At 40.0% G+C, this 25,728-nt stretch overlaps 2 protein-coding genes across 2 annotated transcripts; one reads left to right on the plus strand and one right to left on the minus strand.

The window, feature by feature from the left end:
• Positions 1-2,051: 2,051 nt before the first annotated feature.
• On the plus strand, positions 2,052-6,091 carry LOC139461838 (zinc finger protein ztf-16-like). The gene is made up of 2 exons (XM_071243317.1): positions 2,052-2,101; positions 4,124-6,091. The coding sequence occupies exon 2, from the start codon at positions 4,473-4,475 to the stop codon at positions 5,649-5,651; it is 1,179 nt and encodes a 392-aa protein (XP_071099418.1). The 5' UTR covers positions 2,052-2,101; positions 4,124-4,472; the 3' UTR covers positions 5,652-6,091.
• An 8,365-nt stretch (positions 6,092-14,456) lies between these two features.
• Positions 14,457-24,387, minus strand: LOC139461839 (mediator of RNA polymerase II transcription subunit 18-like). Its single transcript, XM_071243318.1, has 7 exons — positions 24,278-24,387; positions 20,460-20,649; positions 18,575-18,650; positions 17,617-17,739; positions 16,966-17,044; positions 16,249-16,388; positions 14,457-15,364 (listed from the first exon to the last, which is right to left on the minus strand). Exons 2-7 carry the CDS (start codon positions 20,638-20,640, stop codon positions 15,310-15,312), a joined length of 654 nt encoding a protein of 217 aa, XP_071099419.1. The 5' UTR covers positions 20,641-20,649; positions 24,278-24,387; the 3' UTR covers positions 14,457-15,309.
• Between the last annotated feature and the right edge of the window lie 1,341 nt (positions 24,388-25,728).

Below are 25,728 nucleotides of genomic sequence, written 5' to 3' on the forward strand. Positions count from 1 at the left end.
CTTAGCAGTGAATGCTGATGATCATACAGCAATACCCTTCTACCTTCGGCTTGGAAAGTACACCCCAAACACAGCAATCAATAGAGAAGTAGGATGGTAGCCTCCCCTTGTCCGAAATTGGACAAGAATAATGAACACGACGGATCCGAGAAATCGTATCTACATAAAATTGGCTTCGGTCATCTAACCGATATAAACACAACATTGGAATTAAGGCTGTTTTCATTTCATGTACAGGAAGTGATGACGACAGAGAATATATCTGGCTGGAAAAAGAGACTGAATACAGTCGATGGAAAATGAGGGAGAAACAAGTTTAAGGAATTATAAATTGTTTAAAGACAATTATGTCCCCGAGACCTATGTGAAATGCCCACAGAAGTGGGGGCACGGGTGGCCCAGTCGTCTAAGGCGCCGCGATTCGCTGTACAGATTTGCGTTCCTTGGGCACGCCAGAAACCTATGATTGTGGGTTCCAATCCCGGTTCTCTCCTGTTTCTAGGTTTGTCAGCACCATACCCGTGCTCGCGAGTTTCACCGAAGTGGTAAACGTCTGAGACCTGAATCACTTCGGGCTTTCCTCCCACATTAAGCTGACACGCCGTGATATAACTGGAATACTGTTAAAAGCGGCGTTAAACACAACTCACTCACACACCCACAGAAGTACACCGGCAACATGACTGTCAATTCTTACCCGGATTGAAACCACGTTATCAAAATCATTTCTATTTTTTATTCACATGATACTCACACCATGGTAAACATAACCATTCAAATCCGCCTGGTCAAATTATACATTAACCAAAGTCTTAAATGTGCAGATCAGTTAATAACCTGTCAAGGTAGTGATATTGTTTCTTTTATATTCTATCAGTACGGTGGCGCGTACCCACCACTGGTGAGATCATTTTTCACTGTATGCCTCTATATTTTATCTAGCTCAATCTATGAAAGCCCAATCTTACGGATACAATCTCCAACCTGTCGATTGCCAGGGCACTGATCTGGGAGTAAAATGGGTCACACGTGACATGCCAATTTGAAACGAAAAATATGGCAAAATATAGATAAAATATAGAGATATACAGGGGGGAATGATCTCACCATTGGAAGTATCTGACGGCCGCCAGATAAAATATAGAGGCAAACAGTGAAAAATGATCTCACCATTGGAAGTATCTGACGGCCGCCAGATAAAATATAGAGGCAAACAGTGAAAAATGATCTCACCATTGGAAGTATCTGACGGCCGCCAGATAAAATATAGAGATATACAGGGGAAATGATCTCACCATTGGAAGTATCTGACGGCCGCCAGATAAAACATAAAGCTATACAGGGGAAATGATCTCACCATTGGAAGTATCTGGCGGCTGCCAGATAAAATATAGAGATATACAGGGGAAATGATCTCACCATTGGAAGTATCTGGCGGCTGCCAGATAAAATATAGAGATATACAGGGGAAATGATCTCACCATTGGAAGTATCTGACGGCCGCCAGATAAAACATAAAGATATACAGGGGAAATGATCTCACCATTGGAAGTATCTGGCGGCCGCCAGATAAAATATAGAGGCATACAGGGAAAAAATTATCTCACCAGTGGCGGGTATGGGCCACCGTTAATCTCATAAAAATCAGATCTTAGTTCTCGCTATCGCTAAACACAGATCTGAGGACATCCCATTAAGGGTCACGTCAGACAGATTGGGGCCACCGTATATCAGTGACATTATCACTATATAATTTTCTACCGCCAACTTAATATTTGCATAGATCTAGTCAATGATGATGTTCATCGCTGAGAAAACTGACATTTCTTGAAAAGCGCACTTTGCAATTTTTATCATTGCTTTAATAATTAGTGGAATTGCTTGTTTTCACTTTATAAGTATCAGCACACATGCAGCTATCTTCGTTAAGTAATCATCGCGAAATTTCGTTATTCTATTTCAGGTGGCGGAGGACTAATAGATATAGTCTTCGGCTGCTTTCCGATCCGACATTTACATCCTACTGTAAAGGGGGGTAACTCTGAATTATGATTGGATTGGGAAGAGGAAGGGTCATGATAGTTTTGGTTTCTGAATACAGGTGATTCTAAACTGACGCTTAAATAATTAGGCAATTTTAAACATATAAATGAAAAGGTCAATTGTGCTTTCGCAACTGTCAGGTAAAAGAGACGTTTTCAGTCACAATTTCGTATCAGAATATTGTGTTGCCTTTCTCTCGTGTTGCTAGTAAATATCACTTTGTCTTGCAAACTGAATGAGAGGGTCTCAAGAATGATGACTGTGAAACTTGTATTATGAGATGCAGTCACGTGATCTGTAACTAATAACTAGTCCACGTGCATTTTTAATTTCATTTTCCCGAACCAATAAAAGTTAGTACGGTCCAACTCACCAAATAATACTAGCTTGAATCGTATTGGTGTGGAGTGAAATTTTGGAATTCGGGTGAAAATAATAATAGAAGTCTGAGATATATTAGAATCTATTATTTTCTTCCTCCCTGATGAAAACTTCCCATCAGGAACAATGTTTCAGGATGTATAATTTAAACAAAAAGGAATTGGCACTTTGTTTGTGTGATTGTTTAATTTGTTTAGGTTGTGCGAGACATTATTTTCATTTATTGATACTATCATGACGTACCCTATTTTCGAACAGTTATGATGGCATTGCTGATATTTCGAGGGATGGGGGAATTCACCTACTTTTCAAAAGAGTCCTTGATAAAAGGTGTAACCTCCATTGCCTTGTCTGAACTTACGCTGCACTTGTGTGACGTCACATATTTTCGAACACCTGATTGGTATGGAACTTAAGCGCGGTTTCCATGAATGAACAGACGTGTTTTAACACTGTTCTCATCATAACTCTTGCAGGTCAGTTTTAAAACTCAAAAAGCAATTGAAAGTTTGAAACCTATTCACAAAATATGAATATTTGTCAAATTATCATGATTATAGTGTTCACACTTCCTTTGTTACTTGCCCGTGAAGAGATCACCCGTTTAACATACAGCTGTATTACACATTGTGTAATACCAAAACATGTGCTTATTTACTCTCGGAACACTTTTCACAAACAATTGTTGAAAGCTCTCAACATCCCTTGGCTAATTCAATGACGTTGCGTGTGGAGTTGATATATCACTGAGAGGAGCTTATGCACACTCGATGACCCCCAGCAACCTTGTTGCTAGGCTGACGTCACATGGCATTGTTTCGCCGATGGATCTTGCAACAAAATTCCACAGATTACGTCATCGGGTATTGTGAAATTATTGTAAACTTTGAGGTGCAAGGCCTGTTTGACAAGGCGATCGTATTGTAGCGCAACGACAGTCGTTAGTCTGTTAAAGTATGTGAGTTGCGATAGTCTCAGCCCTACGATAATTTTGTGAATTCTAAAGGTGGACCGTTGTATGGTATTACATTCATACGTTTCAACTTTTGACATGTTTGAAGTATTACTCTGTTAAACTCAATTGGACTATGCCGTGGATCGTGTAGGTGTCAGCCTGTTCATACTCAACAGTATAATTCTAAAAACGTTATAAATGGCAAGTAATAAATAAAATTCTAAACTCGCTCCTGTGTAAAACCAATTTTATGAAACTCGTGAATAGTTGTGGTATCTGACGAGCGAAAGCGAGTCAGATACCACAACTATTTACTTGTTTCATAAAATTGGTATTACACGGGAGCTCGTTTAGTATTCTATATTTTCATCATGACAAGGGCACCAACTTTCGAAATGACGACAGAATGTTCTGACAGGTGTACACTACTTCACATGAACCCAATGTTGACAGGCCAAACATGTGCATTCTCATGTCCGCAGTCTTGATGACACCACACCTCTTGTTATAATGCAACAAATCACGTTCAAAAGGGCTGTTCGAAAATAGGTGTTGTTCGAAAATAGTGTACTCGACGATACACTAATGGGAGTACACTAATATAGTGACTGCTCCGGTCTTCATGTCCATGCTTGATGTGAACTATGTTTTATCTGGGGTTTACTGAAATAAAAGCAACCTGATTATCATGTTTATGTATTAATACAACATTCTCACAATACTGAACATTATTCCTGATTTCAGGTGATGTTTTACTAGCCAACAGCTATAAGACCCTCCCAGCTCTCACCAAGAACCTTTCTGGCTTCACTGTACAATTCTACTCCTACAGGTTCCATGTCCCTACAGTATCCACACTCACTGTCTGCATCCATTGTTCATCATCTTTGAGGGGCGGTTAGGTAAAGTGTTCACTCGAAGGCCTGGATTCAATTCTCCACATGGGGCCACTGTGAAGCCCATTTCTGGTGTCTGCTCCATGATATTGTTGGAATTAGTTGGAATATTGCTTAGGGTGGTGTAAACCCCAACGCTCACACTCACTCATCATCTTGGATGTTATTGCAGGTGATGATCAAATTAAGGTTCCCCGATGGAGGCTGATACAGCACATAACCCAGGTCCGTCAGATTTGCCCATCAGAGAGCTAGCCTCCCCTCTGAAGGGATGGGAGTGTGAGCTGTGTGGCTTCCAGTCCTCCTTCAGAACAAGCCTCATCAACCATCAGGCAGTCCATTCTGATGCCAGGCCGTTTGAATGCCAAATGTGTGACTATGCAGCCAAACGCAAATATGATCTCAAGAAGCACGTCATGCTGAAGCATAGGAGAGATGAATCATTCCTTGGTGCAAACGTGTTTGACCATTCCTCTCAGCTGGAGAATGTAAGTGGGGATATGTTCAACATGGGCAGGTCATTGTCGCCATACCAGGCACAGGATCACTGTCAGCCAGGGGTTCAGCTTTCCTCAAAATACAGTATCTCTCCAATTGAGAAAAGGGAAAAGTTCAGTTTTTCCCCAACTGAGAAAAGGGAAAGGTTGCATCAGATTGAAATAAAATTGGAACCTTCCGATGTGGAGGATGATGAAAACGTTAGCAGGACTTTCCCATCCACTCACCACATGAAACAGATGTCTTCTGAAAAAGAGTTTTTAAGCAGAATTGACAGCCAAGGCTTTGGGGGTGTTCAGCCCAAACAGCTGAAAACGACACTTGTTGTCAACAAGAAATGTGATTTGTTGCATCTTGGAACTCATGGTGCTCAACCCAACAAACAAGATTCTCACACTACCTCAGTTCTGTCACGGTTGGAACATACTCAGGCAAAACGCTCACTAGAACAATTAGATGCAGAAAGTGATGGCAGCAGACGTAAACACAGACAACCTTCTTTACCTTCAAGCGAAACACCTGGAACGTCGGCTGTAGACAATGTAGGTGGCATCCCTCATCAACAGTTATGGAAACCGTCCAATCCGAGTGCTCGTCTCTTTGAAGAAGCCCCCTCCAGCCAATCAGAGATTCCGACACATTCTGAAGTTAGCTGTAGCTCAGTGAAGGAGGACAAGTCATGTGAGACCAAGAAGTCATTTTTGTGTGGTCATTGTACGATCCTTTATTTTGACCATGCTCTGTACCTGATGCACATGGGCCTGCACGGGCGGGGGAACCCCTGGAGGTGTGCTGTGTGTGGGGAAGAGTTCGGGGAGAAGTACAGCTTTACTTCCCATTTCATCAACCAGCACAGCCAGGCCTCTTCTGGGGAGTAGCTGGAACACAGCCAGTCGCCAGGGACCATTCAGTGGGGCGAAGATGAGGAGATGTCTATCTATGCCTTGGGGACCAGTCATTTACCATGTTTCTGTGGATACAGAACTATGTTTGCCATCATGTTTACTTTGCAAGAATAGGGAAGTAATATACACTGATATATGTAGCAGCAGCAGCAATAATAATAATAATAATAATAATAATAATAGGTGACAAATGTGGGTGCTCCTGAACATGTTGATAATATTATGTACTGTGATCAATAATAATAGCTTAATTAGTAATAGTGAGGCTGATAATCATGATAATACTATCAAGTGTGGGTAGAGTTAGTCCTGATAAACATATTGACAATAACATCTACAATAGGATAATAATAATGTTATTGTGATGTGGTGGTGAAACGGTGCAACATCTGTGAATCAACCTCAGTGTTTGATATCAGCATGAATCGTCGAGCAAACATCTGTTTGACAAATCAATTATTCAACACCTCATCCCATACAACGATTAATAATTTGATCTTAATGAAGTTGTTACAATTGTTGTTAATTTGATTTTCACGAGGCCATAGCCTGATAACGTTTACCCTCTTTTTGATGTGGATATTTAGATTTTAACTGGTTCAGATGCATTAGAAATACTAGATTCTGTCTCAAGCGAAAGTTTACTCAGGTGCAGACTTTGGTTCGGAGTAATGAGATTATGTCCGGTGTTGTCTCCCTTGCTGTCACGATATGAACACAATTTTGTTAGATCTATACAAGAGTCTTGACCTATGGAACTTGAATCTGATGACCTCTAAATCTTTAGCTTTTAACATTAGCAGAGCTCCAGATAAGCTGCGTATCTGCGTAAAATACGCATCAGAAATGCAGAAATACGCAGTAAAATAAAATCCAAGCGTATCAAATACGCAACGAACATTACAGCTACGCTACAATAATAAAACTTGTGCGTATCATCAAAATATTGTGAAGTAACCCTGGGTATTCGATTAGCAAATCAGCAACTTATTTTGAAATTATGAACGGGCATTCCGTCAACCTTGACAAACTCCACGATGACGGTTACATCATGATCATTTGCCATCACACTTTCTTGTGGAAGTATCGTGGTATTTTTTAGTCCTAATAAAGCTCTCAAACCCACACGACACCAGTTTGCAGGGACTAGATGAATAGTGTTTTTAAATTTTTAACTTAAATACCCACATGTGTAAAAACTAGTGGGTAACAGAAATTTGAATACCCAGATTGAATTACTGATACCGAATGATTTTAAAATGCATGGGTAAAATACGCACAACACCAAAAGCTTATCTGGAGCTCTGTTGTTTACAAGTTAATTGAAAGAAATATCCTTACAACCCTGTGATAAAGCATCATACATATGATATAACTCCCACAGTTTGAAGAACATGAGCATGACACTGGAGTGTCTTAGTGTAAGGAGAATGGTGGGATAGCCTAGTGGTTAAAGCGTTTGCTCTATCACACGGAAGACCCGGGTTCCATTCCCCACATGGGTACAACATGTGAGGCCCATTTCTGGTGTCCCCTGCCACAGTATAGCTGGCATATTGCTAAAAAGCAATGTAAAACCATACTCACTCACATAGTTGTAAATTACAATAGAAACTAAGTACTTAGCTGTGTGTTTGCGTCCCTTGCGCACGCCAGAAACCTATGATTGTGGGTTTGAATCCTGGTTCGCCCAAATTATGTTTCTAGGTTTGTCAGCACCATACCCGTGCTTGTGGGTTTCACCGAAGTGGTAAACGTCTGAGACCTGCATCACTTCGGGCTTTCCTCCCACATTAAGCTGACACGCCATGATATAACTGGAATACTGTTAAAAGCGGCGTTAACCCAACTCACTCACTTAGCTGTGTTTGTTGTGGAGCATTGATTATAAACGCTGAATTATTGGAGTAAAGATATGGTGGAAAGAATTTTGGAGCGGTATTGTGAGTGATATAGATTAGCCAGGGTCTGGTTTTGACCGATTCCATTGTTCCTATTACCATGATCGCCTTGCTGAGAAATCAGCTGGCAGAAACTGAAATGGATCACAACACATGCTATAGCACCCAAAGAAATACAATAAGTATCGTCATTAGAAATACAGCACTTCATGAAATGCCAAGCTAGAGAATATTTCAACATAAATCAGGATGAAACTTAGTCTACTGTATATTTTTTGGAAAATTATGTATGATAAACAGAACCCTTTTCCCACAGGCATGTTGGGGATGGTAATATTGTAGTGCACTTGCGTTAATAACTAACAATCTTTAAAAAAAACAAGGTTCGAAATGTTTTAGTTATGCATAATAGACATGTTTTTTGTTAATGTTTATGAAAAGTATAATCTCTGGCCAAGTTTTTGTCTCTGCCTACCCTATAAAATTGAAAAGTGGAAGAATAAGATCTGAAAAGCATTATTTTTTAAACACAAACTGTGTGTTCACAAGAGAAATTGTACATAAAATGGTGGAAACTGACGTACTAGCTTAACCAACACAACATATTCTGATATCTTTTCAGTCTTGTTTCATGTAGTGTTTTTTCCCAGTTAACATGGTTAGCAACCAGGATTGTAAAAACAACATCTGTGAGCCAAGAAATAAATTGTTTTCCAAATGAAGCAAACAAACAAACAAACAAAACCTCCCACAGAAGGGAAACATTGTTCCTGTATATATTTTGATCAACATTTTATAGTCTACACCCCAAGTATATGGTTAGCATTTATTTTTCCTGCTAACCGCACAAACCATGCCAACTTGTACGACCAGCAAAGTGACATGCCATATGAAACAAAAACATCATCAGGTTCATGAGTTCATACTTATTTTATTTTTGGATCTTACATTATCATGGTCATGTGTGGCATAAAATGTGTATGTCATATTCAGGGTATAGCCTAAAAACCACAATAAAAACCTCATTTAGAAGTTCATTTTCACACATTGATCAGTCATGTGAAAGGTCAAGGTCACAAGGTCGTGGGCTTAAAATAAACCCTCAAAAACTCCAGAAGGATTTACAGTTCATCACTGAAACTTAGTACATGCAGTCCATGTCTTGGTCAAGATAGGAAAAGGCTGAGAGTGACCAACGTATGTCAAGGTCACAGTGAAAGTCATTTCAGGTGTATGTAATATGCCTTTTCCTGCAGATATTGTGAATTCTTATGCATGCATTTGTTATATGATTTGAATGGTAATGTATGACAAGTGATAACAATCTTATGAGAATATTAGTAGGTCATTGTTGCCAAATACGATATTTTTTGTTACACTGTATTCCACCTGGCGTATCAAGGAATTCTACCTGCACAGTTGTAAGATTTCTGGGGCCTTCTGGACACTTTTCAAGTAAAATAGCACATTTCAATGTGCCCATGTTTTCTATTAAAACATGTTCAGAATACATGAATGGGTTCTATTTTTTTAACTCCTTCTCAAGAATATAATGAAATTAAACCAGTGTACTGTCTTACAATGGCTATTGAACTATGTGCGCCAGAGAATTTTTTGTTTTCTCAAGTACCTTAATGTTAATGTGAGTTTATTTTTGCTTATTTCTGCTACTCACTACGGACAAATCAAAATGAGAGTTACAAACAAGCCTCAATGTTGGGTTGTGATATCAACAACATGGTGGCCATTCCCGATGATTAGGATAGAGAAAACATTGAAAAATTGACTGACACGTAAAAGCAAGCCAAAAAGTCTTTTTGATTGAAAGGATGACTTCATGACCATTATGTCAAGTCCTCCCTTACCCCTTTGGGGGCGGTCAGGTAGCCTAGTGGTTAAAGCGTTTGCTCTTCACGCCAAAGACCCGGGTTCGATTCCTGACATGGGTACAATGTGTGAAGCCCATTTCTGGTGTCCCTCGCCGTGATAAGGCTGGACAATATTGCTAAAAGCGGCGTAAAACCATACTCACTCACCTTAACCCTTTGCCTTTTCCTTATTGATTGGTCGCTGAAATGTTAATGAAAGTCAAGGGCGGATAATTTGATATCGCGAGAACAACATGAATGGCTTGAGGAGTTACTGTAGTTGTTATCTTGTTCTTGAACAATGCTGAAACAGATTGTTGTATATTTGTGAACATCTTTTTTGGAATAATAGTCAGATTGACAATTATTTATATACCTTGAGATACATCAGATTAGCATTACTACATGAGTGTTTTAGGACTGTTAGACTAATAAATAGATGAAATTGTTTTTCAATGATTCTAGCAGTTGGTTTCTTTCTATTTGTATATTTTCTGTCAACTAACCTTCATTGCTCCTACAAAGAAGTGGCATGATATTAATTCGTGTATTATCAAAGGTTGTTATTGAGAATTATTGGACGACTTCCAGACCTAACATACCATTCAGTGTAAATATATATTACAATGAACCCGTGAAAATCCAGGTTTGAACTGATCTTCATGAACCTATGGTTGTCATAAGAGGCGACTATCAGGATCTGGTGGTCAGGCTCAATGAATTTCCTTCTTGCACACAACTCACTACTTAAGATAAGGCTAAACAATATTTATTTTTCATTTCATGGGCCCACCACCCCTACTGAAAAGTAACCGGTCCAAGAAATAAATTAAACATAATAAAATATTAATGTTTGTTTTGTCTCCCGATAGTAATATAGACCTTCTTATTCAATCAAAAATGTTATATATATAATTTCTATGTCAATAAGGATCAGTCGGGTAGCTTAGTGGTTAAAGCGTTCGCTCGTCATGCTGAAGACCTGGGTTCGATTCCCGACATGGGTACAATGTGTACTTTCAGTGAATCAAAAGTCAGTTGGAGTTTTAACTCTGCGGCAGAATGACTTTCATATAAATTAATGATTGATTGACATAGCTATTTATTTTTACTTTTATTTTGATTGGCCTTGTGTGGAAAAGCAGGAATAAATCCGTGAAACATAAAATTAAAAAAGTGTGGCCTGAGTAACTTCTAAGAAACATGTACCAGGGGTATGCTGTACTTAGCTACATGATGTACAAGACTCTAGCTTGGACACAGATGACTTCATTTCTGGACACTGTAGTTTGTGCAGAGTTGTCTCCCTTAGTTTCCCTGATCTCCTGCTTGTGGGTTTGACCTGCGTCGCCAAGGGCTTGCAAATATACATGTACTTTGTTTTATGTATACAGAGCTACAGATAAGCTGCGTATTTGCGTAAAATACCCCACAAAACTATTCAAAACCCAATAACTTTCAAGTAACTTGTGTACAGAAACGCATGCATTAAATGAAAAACTCAATTGTTTGAAAACAACATGCATAAATGAAGCTTTTTCAGCATGCATACAACAGAGCTAATTTTCGAAACACAATTTTGAACTAATTTACTTTCCAAGTCAAGCCTATATTTAGAACCATTATATACATCTAAACCATTTATTTTTAAATTTCAAAATGCTTACTCATTTTGGGAAAAAAACAATAGAGTAATGAATAGATGAGTGAATAGATATTGGTTACCCAATGAAAAATGTAACAACCCATTTTCAACAGAAACCTTTGTGTAAAAACTCAATTGCTCAAAAGGTTATCTGGAGCTCTTTGTATATAAGCAATAACTTCACTTACAGAAAATATGTTTTCAATTAGCTCGCTTCTCTATCTGAAGAGTGGGGCGGTCGGGTAGCCTAGTGGTTAAAGCGTTCGCTCGTCACGCCGAAGACCCAGGTTCAATTCCCGACATGGGTACAATGTGTGAAGCCCATTTCTGGTGTCCTCCATCGTGATATTGCTGGAATATTGCTAAAACCGGCGTAAAACCATACTCACTCACTCACTATAACACACTGTGTGTTGGAGGAAAGCCCAATGTAATGCAGGTCTTGAATGTTTACACTTTGGTGAAACCCACAAGCATTGGTTTGTGGTGACAAATCTAGAAGTAATCGGGGAGAAACAGTGATCACAGGTTTCTGGGGCACCAAAGGGATGCAACTCTGCTCAACAAAGTGTGGTGCCACCCTAAGAATAGCCAAACCAGGCCTTTGAATTTAAATTTAACGGAACATAGAACCCACCTGACATTCTTTATATTTTTAGAAAACCTATGTTTTTGCTGGGCAAAATATTGCTTATCATTTTGCCCTTTTTATGGCATTGAGTCTAGTCGAAGAACATACACAATTTGGGATTTTCCTTGTTTTATTCCTGCATACATATTTGGAAGATGTTTATTACTGAATATTGCATGTATACAGATGAAGATTGTTTTTGTTATGAAATAAAGTTCACAGTAAAACAAAATGTCCTAGAGTTACGTATATTTTATTTACACATTGTTGTACCATTGTTACCATGCCGACCACTGGAAGTGAGGTGAGGTGAGGTGAAATTGGGTTTACATCTCGTCCAAGATTATGGCACTTATATAGTGACTTGCATGCAAGTGTTTGTTTGTTTGTTGTTTAACCATGCACTCAGCCATATTCCAGCTATATGACGGCGGTCTGTAAATAATCAAGCGATCAAAACCAGTGATTGACATCATGAGCATCGATCCACGTAATTGGGATACAATGACATGCATCAACCAAGTCAGCGAGTCTGACCACACGATCCTGGGAGTTGTCTCTTACGACAAGCAAATTCGCCATTTATGTCGTGCACGTGTGTGCTTGTGTGGCTGCTTGTGCTAGTATGGACATGCAGATTTATAGTGCTAGTTCACTGAGATACCATGCCGCAGTTAAACACGAATACCCCACTCAAGCACAGGATACAGACTCCGAGCCGACCAGTCCTTGTTTTAGCCCCTTAATCCCCAATGCCAGACAGGGTAATAACAAGTACCATCTTTTAACATCTTTTGGTATGACGCTCTACCGCTAGACCACGGAGGCGGTCTACCACAGGAAGTGGGGAAACCTATCAGTAAATGCATTCTCTGAGTGTCAAACATTTTATTTTTGTTTCGTTATTGAATGCAGCACTCAGCAATATTCCAGCTGTATAACGGTGGCATGTTAACTATCATCTCTGGATCAGACCAACCAGTGATTGATATTATGAGTAACAGCCCATGCTGTTGGGGTATGTTGACATGCTATCAACCAAGTCAACAGGCCTGCCCATCCAATACATTAGGTGGATAAGCATAGGTTGCTGGGGACCTATTGTAACACAAAATTCCATTTTGTTATTGATAAACGTAAACACAATGTTAACTCACTGATAACCACTGTGTCTGTGGAAACCAGTGTTAAGTTTCACTGGCAGTACAATGCAGTGATATCAGCTGCACTTCGAACAGTATTTCAGTTATATCCCTTTGTTCCAGGTCTGTAAGAAATATTCGATGATGATGAAATACAAGTGAGTGAGTATGGTTTTATGCTGCTTTTAGCATTATTCCAGCAATATCAAGGCGGGGTACACCAGAAATGGGCTTCACACATTGTACCCATGTCGGGAATCGAACCCGGGTCTTCAGCGTGACGAGCGAACGCTTTAACCACTAGGCTACCCGACCGCCCAGAACCATGGTGAAATACAAGTGAGTGAGTATGGTTTTACACTACTTTTAGCAATATTCCAGCAATATCAAGGCAGAGTACACCAGAAATGGGCTTCACACATTGTACCAATGTTTGGAATCGAACCCGGGTCTTTCGGTGCGATGAGCAAATGCTTTAACCACCAGGCTACCCGATTGCCTGATGAAATACAAAATAACATGTCTTGGTCACAAAAAATTATGTGCCTTGTACGTCTATAGTTCACAGGTCCAAGATTTAAAGAGCAGGATTTATTGTTGAAATTGTCACTCTGTGAGTATCATGACAACCTCTAGAGACTCCCAGTTAGAGCTGATCCCCAGTAGCAAAGTAGGTTGTCGGCATGTCATATAGTACCCTTATCTGGGGTAGAATAGGTCTTCAGCAACCCATGCCTGCAGTAAAAGGCGACTAACAGGATCGGGTGATCAGGCTCCTGACTTGGTTGATGCATGTCATCATATCCCAATTGCGTGGATCGATGCTCATGATGACAATCACTGGATTGTCTGGACCAGACTCGAATATTTACAGACCACCGTCATATAGCTGGAATATTGCAGAGCTAAAGAAACAGGATGGCTTATAAAAGGTGTATATAGGGATATTCCAAGGTGCCCATGGGGTCCCGCACCCATCCCCCATCTTTTCGAAACCAATTTTAGAATGTAGGATTTTGATATTTTGGACCTCTCCCTTTTATAAATGCTGGATCCACCCATCGTATATTTGCATTTTGAGTGGGTTTTCTCTTGCCAAGATCAAAAGTTTCGCATTGACGTAAATTCTTACTAAAAGCTAACATTGGGTCCAGAACCCATTATCCGTAGACTGGTGATGGAAATTCCCTGTCACCAGACACAACCTTCTATGCAGTTGTCGGCAGGTCTTGATACAGAGAGGAATCATATTGGTGTAAAAGATGAAGACGTGCGACGACATAAACTTATATGGACTTTTAGGTGAGGCAAAGACGTATATAGGTATATACATTCGTGGGTGAGGTAACAAGTCCACTCTAATAGTGAGTGAGTGAGTGAGTGAGTATGGTTTTACGCCGCTTTTAGCAATATTCCAGCAATATCACTGCGGGGGACACCAGAAATGGGCTTCACACATTGTACCCATGTCGGGAATCGAACCCGGGTCTTTGGCGTGACGATCGAACGCTCTAACCACTGGGCTTCCCGCCCCTCCACTCTAATAAATAACAATGGAACACACGACTATGAATACTGAAAAAATCCCTTTATTACAACATCAGGAGTCTAACCCATCAGGAACTGCTCTTGGGAGCAGTAGGTGGGAAACAGGTACGTTCCTGATCAGGTTTCTTTATGACACAGTGAGTGAGTGAGTGAGTGAGTGAGTTGGGTTTAACGCCGCTTTAAACAGTATTATAGTTATATTGCGGTGTGTCAGCTTAATGTGGGAGGAAAGCTCGAAGTGATGCAGGTCTCAGACGGTTACCACTTTGGTGAAACCCACGAGCACGAATATGGTGCTGACAAACCTAGAAACATAATTGGGGTGAACCGGGAATCGAACCCACAATCATAGGTTTCTGGTGTGCCCAAGGGATGCAACTCTGCACAGCAACTCTGCACAGCGAATCGCGGCGCCTTAGACGACTGGGCCAACCATGACACTGACGAACTAGCACAAATCTCCCGCTCCATGTCATTAGATGAGAGGTGTGTCATCTGAAAAGTTCTTGAAAAACTATTAATTGTTTACCATGTCAATATTTCACAGGAATGATAAATCCTGGTGGATTTGATTTCATATCGCTGAGCTGTCATCATAAATTTGAGTTTAAACACACTTTCTAGATGTGTGGTGTTGACTGCAGAGAAAAGTGTCTGTTAGCCTTCAAGCACCTCACCGGCTGTTGGGTTGTATACTCCCCATGGAGCTGAGAATTAAAATCGAGTGCACACTGATCCATTGATGAGGTAATAACATAGTCTAAGCACATTTGAGCAGTCATAAATTGGAAAGTGTGTGACACCAATCCACAATTTTATGTAATTTCCATCTTCCTGGATGCAGCATCTTTTAGAGTGGCAGATGTTTTCTGACAGGTGCCCTTGTCCACTTAACATCACTGAGGGGTCTTGGCCAACATTCTGTGGTCTATTTTCTCCAGATGAACTAATCTGAGAAGGTCAAGGTCAATCAAGGACACTGATACGAACGGCATATACATCCTCACCAAAAGCCATATCAAAGAACTGAAGAAGCATGAATTACCTATATCTCCTGATGTGCGAAGAGATTGAAAAAAATATCTCTTGTTCTTTGAAAATAATATACACACCTGCCAATACAATTTCAACCCTAAAAAGTTTATATTCACATGATGTTTCCAAGACACATGATGTGACGTCAAAGGATGAAAATTGGAATAGACAAGTATCTCGCAAACATCAGACAATAAAGACATGTAATAAATAGGGATTGGGTTTAATGTTGAAGTTGTGAAGTCAAATTCAAACTGAGAAAGTATGACTGTTTAATTGCCGATTGCATTAATATTATTCATTCAAATATGACACACTGTAAAGAAGTGATGCAAAACATTTGGAGTGATTTATATGAAAGGGATGTTTGATATTAAGGCCTTATGAGGCCAATGTTTTGGTACCCAACTTATAAAATATAATAGGCCTAAAAAGGGCAAATAGTTTTGTAATTTTTATCAGAACTTCACATTCCTGTCCACAGTGTAACCCCCACCCTCAACTTGAGTGAGTGAGTGAGTGACTATGTTTTTAAGCCATTTTTAGCAATATTTCAGCAATATTACGGCCGGGAACACAAGAAATGGGCTTCACACATTGTACCCATGTCAGGAATCGAACACGGGTCTTTGTCATGACTAGTGAACGCTTTCACCACTAGGCTACCCGACCGCCCCCTCAACTTTAAAGTCAATCCTTACAACAAGCATGCTTGAGACCTTTTCTGACAAAGAGTCCCTTATGGGGTCATATATAAGGGTTTCAACATTTTCACAGGTATGGAAGCATTGGAAGGATACGGTTTAAGTTGTTCTGAAAAGTTCTTCATGTCTTCCCCAATCTGCTCCTGTCCTGCAGGTGCAATTACACTCAGCTCCACCAGCTGCGACTGAGACAGCGGCTCCAGACTGTTGTTTTCTGTATTACCAGACTGCAACATCTGTAAACAGAAGATGGAAGGTTAATGTGACTGAGACAGAATCTAACATTTGGAAACAGAAGATGGAGGGTTAATGTGACTGAGAAAGACTGTAACATGTAGAAACAGAAGATGGAGGGTTGATGTGACTAAGACAGAATCTAACATCTGGAAACAGAAGATGCAGGGTTAATGTGACTGAGACAGACTGTAACACGTAGAAACAGAAGATGGAGGGTTAATGTGACTGAGACAGACTGTAACATCTGGAAACGGAAGATGGAGGGTTAATGTGACTTAGACAGACTTTAACATCTGGAAACAGAAGATGGAGGGTTAATGTGACTTAGACAGACTTTAACATCTGGAAACAGAAGATGGAGGGTTAATGTGACTGAGACAGACTGTAACATCTGGAAACGGAAGATGGAGGGTTAATGTGACTGTTATTGAGAACATGGTCCACATCAGTCTGTTGACTCCAATCCCCAGAAATGGAATTGAGATAAATAGCATGGCAGGTTTGGGGAAAGGAAGTTTATGTTAACTATCCTGGTAAAAGTTTAAACTCAGAGAAAATCAATTTAAGGCCTCTTACTCTGTAGAGTTTGGACACTGTCACCTTCATCCTCCCCTTGTGAAAGAAGCAGCCACGCACAACATACTCGTGATCCAACCTGCAGCAATGTTCAATACATCCCAGTGATGTCAACAGGTAAGCAGTAGCAATAAGACAACACAGGTATGTGAATACACTACGCCACGCACAACGTACTCGTGATCCAACCTGCAGCAATGTTCAATACATCCCAGTGATGTCAACAGGTAAGCAGTAGCAATAAGACAACACAGGTATGTGAATACACTACGCCACGCACAACGTACTCGTGATCCAACCTGCAGCAATGTTCAATACATCCCGGTGATATCAACAGGTAAACAGTAGCAATAAGACAACACAGGTATGTGAATACACTACGCCACGCACAACGTACTCGTGATCCAACCTGCAGCAATGTTCAATACATCCCGGTGATATCAACAGGTAAGCAGTAGCAATAGGACAGCACAGGTATGTGAATACACTACGCCATTTAGAAAGTGGTCAAATTCTCCCTGCAGTGATTTATTGTATGATAAGCAACTCTCACTCCTCATTTATTTCTGAAATACACATATCATACCAAGGTTCTAGTACATTTGTATGTTACAGTTAGTCTTTCTTCAGGTGTAATTGGAGAGGACTTACCTGAATCCCATTTCATTCAGAAACTGAACAACATTCTCAGAGCAGGCCACATCAAAACATGCTCTGACAAGGGTGGGCCTTGTCTTGTCTCCAATCTCAGTCTGACCACAGTACCGAATATACCTGGTTAAATATGAATATTTCATGACAAAACACAACCTCTGGTTTACTTCAGATATACATTCATGCATGCAGTACCGAATATACCTGGTTAAATAAGAATAGTTCATGACAAAACACAACCTCTGGTTTACTTCAGATATACATTCATGCATGTAGTACCGAATATACCTGGTTAAATAAGAATAGTTCATGACAAACCAACACCTCTGGTTCATGTGAGATAAACATTCATGCATGCACAGCCTGCACATAAATAGTTGCAAATTCATATAAAAACATGCTTAAAAAAGGGTTTGCTTCTACTATCATAGAGAATGCCATATAAAAATTATTTTTTAGAAATTCTAAAGTTTTGCTGCCACTGAACGATGACATACAAATTATTACAATCAGCCAAATCACACATCCCTCACTGGCAAGCTATGTCGGCTCTTACAACAAGCATGAAGTTGATGTGACCAATTCTTCCCTTCAATCCAGCTGCACAAACCAGCATATACTATCCAGGGAATATTTCTACTAACCTTTAGAAGTGATGAGGCTTTATGCCATAATAATTAAATTACAAATACTTCATGGCAATTGATTGGCTGATCATGCAAATGATTTTGCGTTAACGTTCCCATAAACTGAAAAGAAATAGGCCATGTCCACTAATGGACAACTGTTTCCTTTTGGGCTGATAATAGAACCGACTTCACTTCAGTTTCTCTTTACTAATTAAATGAGCAGCTTGTGTGATCATCTGTTCTTATTTTATGGATCCTTGCAACAGCCTAACCTTCGTTACCTAGGTTACCATACAACAGATGCCAACAGTAGAATGATGGTTTACCAAGGAGTGTCTGTATGATCTAGTGAGCGTCGAACTCTGAATAACACAAGCTGACTGCTGGGCTGTGCTGACCCTTCTGAAACAATATACCATGTAAAAAATAAACAGTCAGACTGTAGGTTCAGAAAGTATGAAGCAACAAAAATGAGAGCCTATATTTCCATGACAAACCCAGGTTGTAGATTATTATGGTTAAAATATACAGAAAAAGAATCACGTAGATAAGTTCCATAGAGTGAGTGAGTTGGGTTTAACACCGCTTTTAACAGTAGTCAAGTTATATCGTGGCATGTCAGCTTAATGTGGGAGGAAAGCCCAAAGCGATGCAGGTCTCATATGTTTACCACTTTGGTGAAACCCACGAGCATGGGTATGGTGCTGACAGACCTAGAAACATAATCGGGGCAAACTGGGATTCAAACCCACGATCATAGGTTTCTGGCGTGCCCAAGGGATGCAAGTCTGCAAAGCGAATCGTGGCACCTTAGACGACTGGGCCACCATAAAGGTGATAAAACTGGAAATTTAACTGATTCCTCTTTCAACATTTTCTTATCAAAAGCAAACAATAAATAAATATATGTGTACATCATGGCATATTAACTCTTCAGCACACAAAAGTTTTCAAATGAATTCTTAACATGCTCATAAATTAGTAATTTCTCAAAGATGTTCTCAAGAAAACTAAAGAATTAAATAATTTATCTTCCTGCCCAAAAACAACAACTACAATATTGGCTATTTAGAATAAGTAGTATCATCATAAGAATTGTTAATATTGATAAAGTAGGAGCAGTATGTTCATGGTTTTCATGATGTTGGAAGAGAGATTACCACGAAAGTTGTTTAGTTTGTATGTTTGTATGTTTGTTTGTTTGTTTGTTCTTTAATGCCCCACAGCAATATTACAGCTACATGATAGCGGTCTGCAAATAATCTAGTCTGGAACAGACAATCCAGTGATTGACATCATGAGCATCGATCCACACAATTAGGACACAATGACATGCATCAACCCAGTCAGTGAGTCTAACCAACCGATCCCGTTAACCACCTCGTACGACAAGCATAGTCGCCTTTTACAACAAGCTTGGTTTGCTGAAGACCTATTCTGACCTGGATCTTCACGGGTGCCCAGGAAAGTTAATATGCTCCCACCATGCCCAGTAGTGACACATACATAGCAACATCCATATCATGTTCTGAGAATGTTTATGAATGAACAGTGTTTGAAATTAAGGATGAAAATCAAGGGGTCCTTGTGATAAGCCTAATGCAGAGCTCCAGATAAGCTTTTGGTGTTGTGGGTATTTTACCCATTGGGTATCAGTAATTCTATCTGGGTATTCAAATTTCTGTTACCCACTAGTTTTTACAAATGTGGGTATTTAAGTTAAATATTTAAAAAACACTATTCATCTAGTCCCTGCAAACTGGTGTCGTGTGGGTTCAAGAGCTTTATAGGATGCAAAAATACCATGATACTTCCACAAGAAAGTGCGATGGCGAATGATCATGATGTAACTGTCATCGTGGAGTTTGTCAAGGTTGACGGAATGTCGGTTTATAATTTCAAAATAAGTTGCTGATTTGCTAATGGAATACGCAGGGTTACTTCACAATATTTTGATGATACGCACAAGTTTTATTTTTGTAGCGAACCTGTAATGTTCGTTGCGTATTTGATACGCTTGGATTTTATTTTACTGCATATTTCTGCAATTTTGATGCGTATTTTACGCAGATACGCAGCTTATCTGGAGCTCTGCTTATTTTAAAAGCTAAAGATTTAGAGGTCTTCAGATTCAAGTACCATATGATCTCAAGGACCCTGGGACTCCCTCTTATTTCAAACACTGTTGAACTCATGGAAACAACAACGTACTTAGTGCAAACACCAACTCATGATCGAGGAAAGTTTCTGGGGTGGTCTCAGCGTTGTCACACAGTCCTCGTAGTCGATGCAGCAGCATCTCACGGTAGTTGTCACTGATGCTGCCTTGTAGAAGGAACTCTTGCTGTGGGGTGATGTGGTATTTCATACCAAGGTTGTATGTGCTTTCCATGACTAGTAACTGAAGAGAAAGCATCATCAATACAAATTTGCAAACAGTATACCATGTTTGGTTTGTGTGTTGTTTAACCCCACACTCAGCGGTCTGTAAGTAATTGAGTTTGGACCAGACAATCCAGTGATTGACAACATGAGCATCGATCCACACAATTGGGATTGAAGACATGCATCAACCCAATCAGTGAGACTGACCATCCGATCCTGTTAGACGCCTCTTATGACAAGCACCACACAATTAGGATTGATGACATGCATCAACCAAGTCAGCGAGCCTGACCATCCGATCCTGTTAGACGCCTCTTACGACAAGCACCACACAATTGGGATTGATGACATGCATCAACCAAATCAGCTATCCTGACCATCCGATCCTGTTAGATGCCTCTTACGACAAGCACCACACAATTGGGATTGATGACATGCATCAACCAAATCAGCTATCCTGACCATCCGATCCTGTTAGATGCCTCTTACGACAAGCACCACACAATTGGGATTGATGACATGCATCAACCAAATCAGTGAGACTGACCATCCGATCCTGTTAGACGCCTCTTATGACAAGCACCACACAATTAGGATTGATGACATGCATCAACCAAGTCAGCGAGCCTGACCATCCGATCCTGTTAGACACCTCTTACGACAAGCACCACACAATTGGGATTGATGACATGCATCAACCAAATCAGCTATCCTGACCATCCGATCCTGTTAGATGCCTCTTACGACAAGCACCACACAATTGGGATTGATGACATGCATCAACCAAATCAGCGAGCCTGACCATCCGATCCTGTTAGATGCCTCTTACGACAAGCACCACACAATTGGGATTGATGACATGCATCAACCAAGTCAGCGAGCCTGACCATCCGATCCTGTTAGATGCATCTTACAACAAGCACCATGTAAACAATAAGCAGTTAGCTCTACACACCAACTTTGGTTGTTTTTACTTAATATTTACAGGGATGTGAGCAGGTTTTACCGAAAAAAGAGGAAAAGTCTTGGGGGGTCTGGGGGAAAATTTTTAAACATTTGATTGCATTTTAAGCAATTTCGTGCAGTTTGGACAACATTCACACCAAGAAATGTAATAAGTCCATGGCAAAAGTCAAATAAACAAGATGGCAAATGCAGTAAAATTTCGAAGTTAAATCAGTACTTTAAAAAAATCGGGCACAGCTTTCGCGCACCTGGCTACCCGCCAGGTCTGGGAGCAATACTGCCATAAACTTCAACCCCCATCCCCCAGACACAAGGACAACTGTCACAAGCGTGTAATGCCTGACCCTTTCCCCATGTTGAAGCATTTTGAAAAAAACTTACCTTGTACTTACCTTTTGATGAAAAAAACAAAACTCCATTGCAAACATTAAGACATTAATACAACATATATCCCCATGTTATGGGGTTTTGTACGCTGAAGAAACATTCATAGTTTTTTAGCTAATTACATGAACTGTTAAACATCTCATTCACTTACAGGCTAAAAGACAACTTTATCTTAAAAACAAGCCATCAGCTGACTCTGTGTATTTACAATTTCTGTGTGACGCCACACCCCACGTTATAGTGCAAGTATTCGTGATAGAAAACGTATGATGTCCGAAAACCTATGCTGCTGAAAGCTCTGATCGAAAACAGGACAATCCGCGGCGGTTGTCCGGTTTTCGATCATATTTTTATGAGTGTTCTTTAAAAAAAATTTTATTAAATTTTTACGCGGAAGATGATTTTTTCCGAGGACTACTGTATTAAAAAACGCGATTTTCCGCGTTTCCGCAGAGATTTCACATCCCTGTATTTAAGAGCAGATATTAGAAAAGGTAGATGTGTGAATGAGTGCAATAGTTGGGTTTAATGCTGCTTTTAACTGTACTCCAGTAATATCATGGCATGTCAGCATAATGTGTGTTAACCACCCTGGGACATGGTGCTGACAAACCTAGAATCCTACAAACTGGGATTTTAAAACCACAATCATAAGTTTCTGATGTTGCAAAAGGACACAAATCTGCACAGCTAATAGTGTCACCATAAACATATTGATGACTGGGCCACTCGTGCCCCTCAATGGTGGCTCAAAAAAGTTGATACCTGATCATAATTATTTATCCTCTTTTATCTAAGTGGTCGTTTTAAATATGTGGACCAATGGTTATTTTTTAAATTTTTTTAACGTTGCACTTAGCAATATTCCAGCTATATGACGGCTGTCTGTGGATAATCAAGTCTGGAGCAGACAATCCAATGATTGATATCATGAGTATTGATCCACACAATTAGGATATGATGACATGCATCAACAAAGTCAACGAGCCTGACCACCCGATCCAGTTAGTTGTCTCTCACCCAAACATGGGTAGCTGAAGACCCAAGGTCGGACTCAAGGGGTGTGTGTGTGTGTGTGTGTGTGTGTGTGTGTGTGTGTGTGTGTGTGTGTGTGTGTGTTTATACATGTATACATTATTTAAACAAAATGTAAATGCAATAAAATCAAAATAATTTTAGGGGAGTAGGGGACTTTTTCAGATCCAATGAGCGCTGTGGGGGCTTGAACGCGCTTCGCTGACTCACCGGCTTGGCTAATTAATGCATTAATTCCTCCCTTTAGTCATACAGGCCATTTGTCATATAGCTTATAACTATATAGGATATGCATGACTGGACCACTAATCCCCTGCCTTTTACCTATCAATATGGACTGTTCCACACAGATCATTAACTGTGTTTATGTTTAAGTTTGAATTACAGGGAACACCAGGATTATAATTATGAATGATCTTGTGCTAATTCATTTGCAGATTGTAAGAAAACAAGTTGTAAAGCAGATAAGTAATTAATAAATAAGTAGGGCGGTTGGGTAGAAAAGCATAAACTACAGGATAGCTGGCAGATCCACTTCTGACGTGAAGTATGTACACTTGATCCCAAAGCAAGCTAACCCTAAGGAACGAAAAGGGGTGTTGGATCGTAAAGATGTGTAAGTTTCCCTAAGACCGAAAACGAATGTTGGATCGTGAAGCGAGAGTCACCGGAGCGTGAGGCACGGTAACGGTATAGCGAGACAGCGATGGCACTATAGCGCAGTAATTGAGTGGATGATAGAGCTCGGGCTGTGCCCGATAAACTGCTTTGTTGCCAATTTTAGGCCTAAATCATTTCAGATGATTCAAAGAAAAATAATATGAACATTAACCACAGACTGCATTTGCATTCATCTAGTATGATGTATGTTAAGTGCAACTCTCCTGAATCTGCTCTTGACACTAGTTGCAGGCCTGTACTACAAATGAACAGCGCCGGCGGCAACTTGCCCTAATGTAGCCGAAAGACGGGATGCAGTCCTACACTGGCTACAGTCAAGACATGTCTACTGTAGACTTCGAGGCTATCGACTAGGCCCACTGTCACTATTGATAAAATCTTTAATGCAACAACATGGGGAGGATGGCATATGTGAAAACAATGCTAACATCTAAAATATATATTAACTGAATCGAGGACCTTATTAACTGAAAAACATTCTGAAAAATTATTGGGGACACTTGGAAGGCACCAACCAAGTAAGAAAGAAAAGTTCGACCACATTGTAATTCCGCTATATACAGCTCATAACTAACCTTTCCTCGACTCCAAAAGACAGATACTTTGGGAAGGCTCAATGGAAGCCGATGTAAAACCAGAAAAACGCATGCAAAACACACACGTTCTGATCTTTTTGTTTATTTTGGTCGGTAGAACGGAAATGAGTGTATGTGTATCTTTTATAGTTGAAGAATTCTGCCAGGGGAGACAACTCTTCATTTCCTCGCAATTACAGACTGAGATGAGGAATACCGGCTTTTATCGGCGTAACATTGGAATCAGTCTCTGATATCAACAAACTTCAAACTTTGATGGTGCGCAGTACCGCTCTTGATAGCAGTAACTGTTGTTTTCTTTGATACACGATATGACGCCGTATCTTTGATTACGAGAAACGCATCACGACACCACGCGTTTATCCGACTCTTCATATACGTTGTAATTATAACAATATATGTGTGTGATTTACCTATTAGGTCTACTTAATCAAGCTTTCACACTTTGTTTATTTAAAAAAACAAAACAACCATGTTCCAGAAATGTTTAAACAAAATAATTAAAAATTAATCAAATCGCTTGACATGCCTGATGTCACGCTAAAAGTGGTTTGTGAAAAATAATGAAATTGTTCAGCTTCCTTCATTCACAGGAAAATGCATGTTTAGAATTATCCTCTTGCCCCCCGCCCCTTCAATGCTTGAGAGTAAGTAATCTGCAATATAAGTCAGTAGTAGTCTGTCCTGTTGACAGAAGAGACACCTCTCTTGAATTTTCGTGATGATCGACGTGCATAAACAATTTGAACAAGACACATTTGGTGGCGGACAAGTTATGGTTTGGAGAGGAATGAGTTTGAAAGAAACTTTATATAATAAGGAATGTAACTTTGATGCCAGACATGGTGATGAGATTGTCAGCCAAATGTGACAACTGCGTGGATGATAATTTCGTCAGAGTCTATGTGTGTGTATGTATTAACCTTGATATTCCTTAGACTGAGCGGCTGGGTAGCCCAGTGGTTCAAGCATTGGCTCATCAACCCGAAACCCAGGGTTCGTTTCACCACATGGGTACAGAATGTGAAAATGGGTGTCCATCCGCCATGACATGCTCGGAAAACTTTAAACAATGGCGTAAAACATCTAGCCAACACAAATATTAGAGTTATAAAGTAATTTGATTTAAGCAGTGGTGCGGAATTTGGTGGTAAGCTTTCCACGACATTCATAAAGCGTGACCAAGGCCCGTGGAGATCACGAGTCGTGAATTTATTTTTGAAAGGGGTTTCAGTATGTGGCATTGTCACCAAGGTCTTTACACCAAATGATAAAGTCCTCAATATGTACGATAGTTTCATAGTGATCTCAAGCCATTGTCCAAACGCCAATCGAACACAGAGGCATTATCATGCACATTGTACTCATATTGGCTGTGGGGAAGCTAGACAGCCTCAGACAATTATTAATACTCTGTAACTCTGTACATC

Source organism: Haliotis cracherodii, unplaced genomic scaffold, assembly GCF_022045235.1.
Source record: "Haliotis cracherodii isolate W230 unplaced genomic scaffold, xgHalCrac1.p SCAF_15, whole genome shotgun sequence".
NCBI classification, from domain to species: Eukaryota; Metazoa; Mollusca; class Gastropoda; order Lepetellida; family Haliotidae; genus Haliotis; species Haliotis cracherodii.

Bases quoted from the DNA above. Each gene is read 5' to 3' on its own strand.
- LOC139461838 (XM_071243317.1), top strand. From the start codon at position 4,473: ATGGAGGCTGATACAGCACATAACCCAGGTCCGTCAGATTTGCCCATC.
- LOC139461839 (XM_071243318.1), bottom strand. From the start codon at position 20,640: ATGGAAAGCACATACAACCTTGGTATGAAATACCACATCACCCCACAG. The intron at 18,651-20,459 runs GTACGTTGTTGT...ATATTGTTTCAG, and splicing joins TGAGTTGGTGTTTGCACTAA to AAGGGTCAGCACAGCCCAGC. The intron at 17,740-18,574 runs GTAAACCATCAT...ATATTTAACCAG, and splicing joins GATCATACAGACACTCCTTG to GTATATTCGGTACTGTGGTC.